This window comes from Pteropus alecto, unplaced genomic scaffold, assembly GCF_000325575.1.
Source record: "Pteropus alecto unplaced genomic scaffold, ASM32557v1 scaffold7, whole genome shotgun sequence".
Lineage (NCBI taxonomy): Eukaryota > Metazoa > Chordata > Mammalia > Chiroptera > Pteropodidae > Pteropus > Pteropus alecto.
In genome coordinates this window covers 12,036,706-12,046,622 of record NW_006494614.1, presented here as the reverse complement: position 1 = coordinate 12,046,622, position 9,917 = coordinate 12,036,706, and the positions used below count along the sequence as shown (strand labels likewise).

General features: G+C 36.7%; 1 protein-coding gene and 1 pseudogene across 7 annotated transcripts in view; both read right to left on the bottom strand.

Annotated features, from left to right (window-relative positions):
- The window catches only part of SNX14 (sorting nexin 14), a 62,051-nt gene that overhangs the window by 44,987 nt on the left and 7,147 nt on the right, over positions 1-9,917 (bottom strand). For 4 of the 7 annotated variants that reach the window (XR_001518209.1, XM_006926338.2, XM_006926340.2 and 1 more), the window contains exons 2-4: positions 3,146-3,266; positions 1,720-1,796; positions 1,560-1,638 (exon numbers count right to left, since the gene is read on the bottom strand). Coding sequence is in view for 5 of the 7 variants with exons in the window: in XM_006926338.2 (XP_006926400.1) it covers positions 1,560-1,638; positions 1,720-1,796; positions 3,146-3,266 (277 nt within the window). In the remaining 2 variants the exon portion in view is untranslated. Of the gene's footprint in view, positions 1-1,559; positions 1,639-1,719; positions 1,797-3,145; positions 3,268-9,917 lie in introns of those variants that run through there. The other 3 variants (XM_006926339.2, XM_025042912.1, XM_025042914.1) reach the window with 2 other exon arrangements.
- LOC112474819 lies at positions 5,521-5,639 on the bottom strand (annotated as a pseudogene).

Sequence of the window (9,917 nt, the reverse complement as noted above, 5' to 3'; positions counted from 1 at the left end):
CTTTCAAAAGCTCTTCCCAAACCCTGAAATACCCTTTCCCACACTATCAGTCTGGCAAATTTCTAGTCATACTTCCTGACTGGCCTTCTCTCAATAGTTACACACTTCTTCCTCTGTACTACTAATATAGCTTATACATTTCTTCTATTATTCCCTGAATTACATTATATTATAATTACCTGTTTATATGTCTAACTCTCTTCCTAGACTGAAGCTTCTAGACACGGCAATATCATATTTCTCTTTTTATTCCTAAGGCCTAGTCCAGTTCTCGCCTATAGCAAGATTTCAAAAATGTTTTTAAATTTGGAGCTAATATTTATTGAACACCAATACATGCCAGACACTAGGCAAAGAGCTTTATATAAGTTTCATTTTTTTTAAAGAAATAAATGAAGTGTCAAAGACACAAACAATACTCTGGCTAGAGGTTTTGTCATCAACAGTCCTCAAATCAGCACTCTCCAACAGAAATATAATAATGTTAGTCACATATGTAATCTTAAATTTTCTAGTAGCTACATTTTAAAAAAGAAACAGGTGAAATTAATTTAATGATATTTTATTTAACCCAATATATCCAAAATATTATCATTTTAACATGTAATCAATAAAATATTTAGGAGCATATTTTACATTCCCTTTTCCTTACTAAGTCCTCAAAATTCCATATATATTTTACATATACAGTAAATCTCAACATATTTCAAGTGTTTATTAGTAGTTACATGTGGCTAGTAGCTACTGTATTGGAGAGCAGTCTTAAATCAAGGAAACTTGAGGATGAGAAAAATATGTTACAGAAGAAATGAAAAGTACCAAGAGTTTGGCACTTATGCAGCATGTTTTTAGCCACAGAAAGATACAAAATGGGAAAAGGGACAATTAGGCAGGATTCAGATATCTAATGCTATTCTTTAACTAATTTTTTGGCATTCAATTTAATTTAGTACATATCTATCAGCTACCAATAATGTATCTGGCCCTGCACTTGGGGCTGGAAACAAATGAGACCCCACTGCCTGCCTTCATGGACTCGAATGCTTCCTCAAATCAATGGAGAAGACAAGTCTCTAAAAAAAAATAACTAAAATATACAATCTGTTACCAGAAAGGTACATATAAAATGTGACTGGAACAAAGATAAGAGAATATGCTTCTTATTCTTATATTACGCAAAATGTGAAAAGTGTTCCATTCTCTGCTCTACTCTTCAGTTAGTGTCAAAACTGAGGTCATACATAATTCAATGATATACATTTGCTCTTTGCAGCTCTGGTCCCTCCTTCTGAAATTACAAAATGGTTATTTCTACTGCTCTATCATAACAATGGCTGTTTTTATAAGAGATAAGCAATAACTAGGTAAAACAGTGCTTTCTTTGGCTAAAATACCCGCTTAAATTAGACATGAGATCCAAAAAACGTTTCTAGCTTACCATTTAAGTTGCATTTTTCATCATAATCAAATCAACTAATTAGCCAAGAATTGATGAGATGGCATATATTAAGATGCTTCATAACTAAATTTTCCATAGTATATCTGGCAAAATTAGTTACCTCTGAGAGAGAAGCATCGACCTTGGAAGAAATTTTCAGGTCTAGCCATGGCTGGTAGTTTTCAAGTAGCAAGGAAGGCCTAAAGAAAATCATACAATTAAACTGCTTGAAATCCAAATTGTAATTGGAAGGATCAACAAATAGAAAATGTTTAACTCACCTATGTCGTTTACATTTCACTTTACCACAAACAGCACAGCTACGACCTTGAGGAAATAATTCTTGAAGTCCTAACTGCTAAAAAAGGAAAATGGGGAAAGGGGAGATTTGTCTTTACATATTATCTTTACTAAAGAGAATCAATTTTTCAAAAGTTTGTTATACAATGTATGAATTCAAAAGACTTTTTTATTGTCTGCTTTAATACAGAAACCATTCTTTGCAATTAATATTTGCCAAATTAAAGTGACAACAGAGAAAAAATGCCTGATGAAATGCTTTTTACAACAGTGGTCCCCAACCTTTTTGGCACCAGGGAACAGTGCTCTTATGAGAATTTAATGCCTAATGATCTAAGGTGTAGCTGAGGCCGTGATGATAACACTGGGGAGTGGCTGCAAATACAGATGAAGCTTCCCTCGCTCATCAGCCATTCACCTCCTGCCATGAGGCCAGTTCCTAACAGGCCGTGGGCTGGTACTGTTCTGCAGCCCAAGGTTTGGGGACCCGTGCTACCTAAGCCAAATTTCCAAGCTTACAATTCAATTTTCTCACTCGCTTATAGAAAGAAAATTCAATCTATATTTTAAAATACTCTATTGCAAAAGTATATTTAAAAAACTATTTTCTATTTCTCCAAAACCTTGAATTCAATGAGGGAGAAGATATGTGACAACTAATAAAGTTATGAGCACCACTTTGAGCTGTGTTTCTTCAAGTAGAAATACCAACAAATCTGGGATGAGGGACCGCATCAACTTGAAGAATTATCAAATAAGACTTCAAGATATCCCACAAAATCCTGATCTACACACTAGGGTCTTTGCCTACCATAGATTCAAATGCTATCATGGTTATCTAATTTCAAAAGTACACATTATTTTGGTTAAGCAAATTGCCTAATTATTTCTCTGTCTCTGTGGAGCAAAGAGACAGTTAGCAAATGAACAGTGTTAACCTAGAGTTCCCTAATTGTACCTGTGCTACAGGATCACCTGGAAAGCTTTTAACAAGTATTGATCGCAAAGCCCTAACCTAAAATTATGCAATCAAAATCTGGTAGTGAGGCCCAGGAATCTAGTTTTAAAGACTCCCCAGGTGATTCTACTGTAAAACCAACTTTCAGAACCGCTGTTTTAATTTATTGTCTCCATAGTTAATAGGCAGTTAAGAGGACACTCTAAAATTGTGGATCCCAAACTTCCAAGAATTTCGTACTTTCTTTTTATAGCTCCTTCTATGGGAACTGCAGACCTCAAAAACATAAACATTTGTAAATTTCACTTTGAAAATGTTCTGATGTCTTCCATTATTAAATAGCAGATGAATTTTTAAAAATAATCACTGCTTTAACATGCTTTCAATAATAATATCAAACAGCATAGGGTCCATACATACTGACTTTTAAAAATAATAACAAGTATTACCTTGGGTTTGTATTTTATTGTGAAGAATATATTTGGTAAGAGAGAATCAGGTCCTAATGAGCAGTAGAATGTGACAACTCCAGCAACAAATGACCAGAAGATCATTAAAACATGAAGATACCTTAAAAATAAATTAAAATTTTATTAGAACCAAAAAAACATAAAGTTGTCCCTTCATTGATTTAACAAGTATTTATTAAGCACCTACTATATCAGACTGAAGCAATTTCTCCAATCATGATTTTCTGTAATGTATTTATTAATTATAAGAATCTTTGAATGTATGCTATCAAAAAAACATTTCACTTAAAGCATAAGAAAGTATACTTCATAAGGTATACAAACGTCTAGTATGTTGTACAACTGAAACTAATATAATATTGTGTTGTAAATGTAATTCAAAAATAAATTTTAAAAATACATAAAATAGAGGAAAAGCTTGAAAAATAAAGTATAAGGAAGTATAAATTCTCACTGTTTCATAACTTGGTACATAGGTTGTCATGTTTAACTAACCTATAACTACATTCTTCCAGAATACCTTCTAATGATACTGTACTAGTCATACCTCACCAAAATTCTGGTTATTTTTCATTAAATTAAAAAAAAAATTTACTGAGTGCCTATTTCATGCTACACAGTACGAGGCTCTGGGGATATAGTAGGAAACAGCAGTGCTGTGGTCTCTATTTGCATGGAAAACACTGTCTGGTAGGTGTGACAGAAGTCAATGAATGCAATATAGTGTGATCATGTGTCCTATATTATGGCAGAGAAAAGTACGCATGATCTAAAAACACCTCAGGCAGAATACACAGCCACACTTTGAAAGGACAGAAAAGCTGTCCTTTTTTCAGAAAAAGCATTGTCTGTGAAAAAAAAGAATGAGTAAGAGAAAAACAAAAGAGGACAGCTTAGAGTAATGAGGGATTGGGGACAAGGTAGGGGAATTCAAATGAGAGAACTAAGTGGGCTAAGATCTGAGCACAGTTACAAGGAAGAAGTGGCTTTGAGATAAATCTAAACAAACCAAGCCGAAGTCAGATGATATAGTGTCATATAAGTCATATTAAGATGTCTCAATACAAGCAGTCCTCACATTCCGCATAAATTTGGACCCTGAAATTTAGCATATCCAAAGAGAACGGATACTTATAAAATCCTTATAAAATACTTATAAAATCAAGTGTGGACCCCGAGAAAGAAAAGAAAATTCTGATATGCATAAATTTCAGTTACCATGATTTTATGAAACACTAGCCCCCCAACAACACAGTTCAAATTCCAATGACTATATTATGTTTAACTGTGAATAAATATATGAAGTACAAACTTTGGTACTAGCTTTTCAGTGCACGAGTCACTACAGAGTGAGAAGAGAATAAGGCCAGTCCACAGAGAGGAGGAGGAAAAGGGAGGTGAAGAAAGTATTGTCAGTATTTCAAATCCTGGTTCTATGTGTTTCTGAGGCCCAAGCTACACTCAATCTTCTTCTGTACTTACATAACCTTCCAATGATTTCCCTCTTTGCCAAACCTAATGTAGAGTTTCTGTCATTTACCAAGAGTCACGAGTAATACCCAGGAGACAATGAAGAGTTTTAAGAATATTTTAAGAATTTTCAAGTATCATTAGATTGTATAATCAGAAGACCACTCTGGCTGCAATATGGAGAACAGCTTAAATTGGAAAAACACAGAAAGCTGCTGAAAGTCATTTAAGAGAGTTAAAGGATGGCTTGCTTGTACTAGGGAAGAGACCTACAAATAAAAAGAAGCTGATTGTTTTGTGATATGTAGGGAAGAATTAAGAGGATTGCATAGTTGATTAGATGTGAGCAGAAGGTTGAAGTAAAAAATCCGTTCTCTTTGGATATGCTAAATTTCAGGGTCCAAGCAGAAATGTTCCATAAGCAGCTAACTACTGGGTAGTTTAAGTCTCTGCAGAGAATATTGTCTAAGGATAAAGATTTGGGAATTATCAACATAAAGATCACTGAAGTCATGGAGAAAAAAAATGGCATGACCTAGGGAGAAGCTGCAGAGTGAAAAAAGAAGGGAATATAAGACATTTAAGAAATAAGCAGAGCAAGAGAAATCTAGAAACAAATATGTTAATTAGAAGAGTTGGGAGGAAAACCAACGGACAAGCCATAAAGGCTGTCAAGGTTAAAAAAAAAAAAAAGAAAGAAAGAAAAGAAGGAAGAGTGGGAGAGAGGGATAAAGAAAGGAAATACGTCAACAGGGATGAAGCAGTTAACAGAATCAAATACTTATAAAATCAAGTGTGGACCCCGAGAAAGAAAAGACCTACTGAGAAGGGTTCCTGGTTGCTAACTGAGCTCAAATTTATTCCCCCGCCCTTTTTTTTTTTAACACCTACAGCATCTGGTCTTCCTAGGTGGTCTCCCATCCAAGTACTAAGCAGATCTGACCCTGCTTAGCTTCCGAGATCAGACGAGATTGGGCATGTTCAGGGTGGCATGGCCATAGACTTAGGCTCAAATTTAAAAGCAGAGCCTAGAAGCTGTTTTTAAACAGGGGTCTGTCATGCAAATAGCAGTTCAGGGAGAATTCTGCACTGACTGGCTTCTTCCCACACTGAACTGCCTCCCTGCACTGTGTTCTTGATATCTGAGCCAGCCCTTATAAAGGACTTCCTGGAATTGTATTTCAACCAACAGGAGGTTTTCCCTGTCCAATTGGAGCTGCACAGCTATAAACCCCCATCTTCACCAACCAATTAGAGTGGCTCCATTCTGACCAATCAGGATAGTGACCTTTGAACCAATCAAACTACGAAGATCTGGAGTCCTCATTTGCGTGAGGATGGACCAACCAAAGATTCTGTCTATATAATCTGCTGCTCCCTGCTGGCTCGCAGAGCACTTTTCCCTTTCTACTGTAGACAGCGTTTCCTTGGCTGGAGCTGAAACACTGAAGACAAAATACTGACGTCTCACTGGAGCACAGAAGACCAGGTAGAGAAGAGCAGACAGAGCAGGGCAGAGTGGAGTAGACTAGAGTAGAGCAGAGAAGAGCTGACATGCTGTCTCTTAACTGAGCTAATAGTGTTATCACTATTAAGCTGTCCTCACAGCCATGCTGTATCACAATTGATCTATTTGCACTGAATATAGTTTCCCTCCTCACCACACCCCAAATTGGGGATTCCTGTTGGTACTGAATTGGCGCCAAGGATCACTGGTTGACAAAAGAGACAGACTGAGAAGTGTCCATTAGCTTTTGCAACAAGAGGCACTGATGAACTAGCTAAAGCAATTTTAGTAGAATGGCAAAGGAATGCAATGGAATGAATAGTGAGATGGAAGTGTGGAACTGGTCAATGTGGATATTCTCCTTTTAAAGGAAAGAAGAGCTAAGGTGGTAGCTGGAGGGGGGAAATGAGGGAAGGTGGTCAGTAAAACCTGATCACATTTAAATGTTGATTGGAGAGAAGAGAGAAAGAGGTAGAGAACAGATAAATTGAGTGGATAATATCCTAGAGAAGGTAAGAGTAGTTGGGTTTCAGAAACTAACAGAAGAAATAGTCCTAAAAGGGCAGGACATCTTTTCCCCAATACCACAGAGAAAGAATAGATGGATAAGAATACAATGAAGCCTGTAGATCTAATAACAAGAATTAAAAGCCACATGATAGCCTTTAAGTGAAACAGGAGATGCTGAGAGTAAAGGGCAAAGGTGGCATGATCAGAAGTTATAGAGGACTGGGGAAGTTCTGAAACAGCTTCTGGGGAGAACTAAAGAGAAGGGTATCCTAGGGAACTGCTGGGCAGTATTAAGGCTAAAGAGTTAAATTTACAGGTGTGGGATTTTCTCTAGCAGTATTCAGTAACCAGGAATACAAACACTAAAAAGCATCACTAATCCAAGATTTGGATTTTGTCAGACAGTGGAATAGAATGGAAGGGAGGTAAAGATACTGGCAATAAAGTGGCTGAAGTAATGGACCATGGAATCCAGACTAGACTGACTCTAAACTGCATAGAAAAGTGACAGCAGAAGAGGGAAGAGTTAGGAGGCTAAGTCAAGAAGCAGGTACAATGTGACTAGCTGAAAGAATCAGACACTGGTCAGCAAGTAGGATATGTGATTTTTAAGATTTCAGAGGTATAGGTCTTTTTGGTGATGAAAGAGGACTGTATAGTGATCTAAATGGGAGGCTAAAGAGGAGTCACCTCGAGACAGACTAAAGCAGGGGTCCTCAACCCCAAGGCCACTGACCACTGCTGGTCTGTGGCCTGTTAGGAACTGGGCCACACAGGAGTGAGCAGCGGGAGAGCGAACAAAGCTTCATCCGTATTTGCAGCTGCTCCCCTGCGCTAGCATCACCTCCTTGGCTCCACCTCAGACCATCAGGCATTAGATTCTCATAGGAGCATCAGTCCCTAGTGCCAAAAAGGCTGGACTAGAATATTTGATGGGTTACTCACACAAGCACTGAAGTCACCTAGAATGATGGCAATATATAAAATGGAGAGAAAGTCTATAAACTGGAGGCCAAAATATTCTCTAAATGAGTACAAGTAACTTGTAGATTGATATGAGAAAACAGACAGAAGGCATATGTTTCAAAGAGTAAGAGACTTCGGCTTCCTTGACAGAATAACTGGTACCAGACTTGCCTTCCCACCACAAACAATTATAATACTGGACAAAGCATATAGGCAGTGGACAAAAAGCAGGACAGGACTGTAATCTCAAAGGGAAGAGAAGCACACAAGTGAGTTTCTCGTCCATCCCAGTCTCTGACTAGGGAAAGTTTTTCAAGTGTATCATGGAATAGTAAGAGTCACAGAAGATACCGTGAAGACCTGGGAGTGCAGAATTGGGGATACAGTATCAAGTAGTAAGAAGAGAGAAGTCTGATGATTAGAGGAGTTTATAAATTGCCGACGGTGACCAAGTAAGTACAGAAGCTATGAAACAAAGGCCGAAGCACCCAACCAGATGAAATTGCCACCACTCCCAGGCTCTCAGAGCAATTTTATACTTGAAGAACTTTTGACTGCATACCTCTTATTAAATGTTCTCATACAACACTTAAAAACATAAACATAGTTGCCACCCACTCAAAAAACCTCCATAGCTTAATGTTGCCTACAGAATGAAATAGAAAACCCTTAAATGTTTATGGCCCCTTTCAATCTAGTCCCAGCTCACATTTATACTTTATACCTGTATTTCTTCCCATTCCTTTATACAAAGATTCAATCTAATCGAAACAGTATATACTTGACATCAAGCCTTAAAAAAAACCCTTAAGTCTGGAAGTTAACTCAGATTACAGAGGTATTCACAGAGAAAATAATAAAATTCGTGTCCACAGTCACTTACTGAAAATCATTCTGAGCCAGACAGATATGACTCAGAATTCTTAATTTTTAGGATTCTTGTTATGTAGTACATATTTTATATATCACACCCCCAATGACGTCTGATGCAGTACTCTATAGTCAGATATTAATATTTCTGTAGTAAAACATGAATAAGTCAGAAATAAATACTATAAATAATCTCATGTCTGTTCAGGTCAGGTTTTGTCATCAAATGTAATTGGTGCCAAATTCAGGGAAAAAGTTACTTCTTCAGAGCTTTTTAATTTCAGAATTACAGATTAGGAATTGCAGACCTGTATTTAGACTGAATGACAACAAACACTACAATGCAATATGCGTGGGCTATTACTAAGGCAAGCAATAACTAAGAAATCATTTAAGAAGGAACTCTATAGCTCTAAACGAATTAACCCTGTGGTTCTCAACTAAGGGTGATTTTGCTCCCAGGGTACATTTGGCAGTATATGGAGACATTTTTGATTGTCACAAACGTGAGGAGGGGAAGGGGAAAGTGCACTACTGACATCAAATGGCTAGAGGCCAAGGCTGCTGCTAAGTATCCTATAATGCACAGGACAGCCCCCCACAACAAAGAATTATCTGACCCAAATTATCAATCGTGCTGAGGTTGAGAAATCCTGCATTAACCAGAGACAAAGAAATACTGAAAACCAACAAGCTAAGCATTCAGAAAGTTGGGAGAAAATAAAACAAATTCAAACGCACAAAAAGGAAGGAAACAGTAAAGAGTAGAACATAAATCAACAAAGTAGACAACAATGACAAGAGATAATAAAATATAAGTTGTTTCTTTGGAAAAATTAATAAAATAAGCAAACTTCTGACTGGAAACCACTGGAAGTTACTAGGTCAGCAGCAGTCTAAACACGGATAATTAAGAGAAAAGAATAAGTATTTATCCTACTTTTCCAATTTGAGCTGCCCTTCATTGTAACTAAATATACCTACTGCATGGAGTAAAGCAATTCTATTAAAAAAAAAGAATTCAGATTTAAAACTACAGAAGGAATAAAAGAATGAGAAAATATAATGTTGAAATCTATAATGAGGTAACTGATTCACAGAATGAGTGGTAAAATGAAAAGAAAGTTTTGGTTTTTAGAAAATTTTTTTGATACTTTACTTTGAAAGGCCATCGGCTATCACTACCCGAATCTGTGAAAAGCAAGGCTACTCCATCTTATGTGGAGTTATCCTCTGATGAGCTATAACAGGATATGTACACCATCACTTAAGTATTCTTGTACCCCCTTAAAAAAATCTAAACCTAACTTAGCCTATAGATAGATCTAACTATGTCTACAAAAAAAAATATATGACAGTGAGGATAAAAATAAGACACAATAAAGAAACCATCAGCAAAATCCATAGTGTGAATAAATGATACGGTTT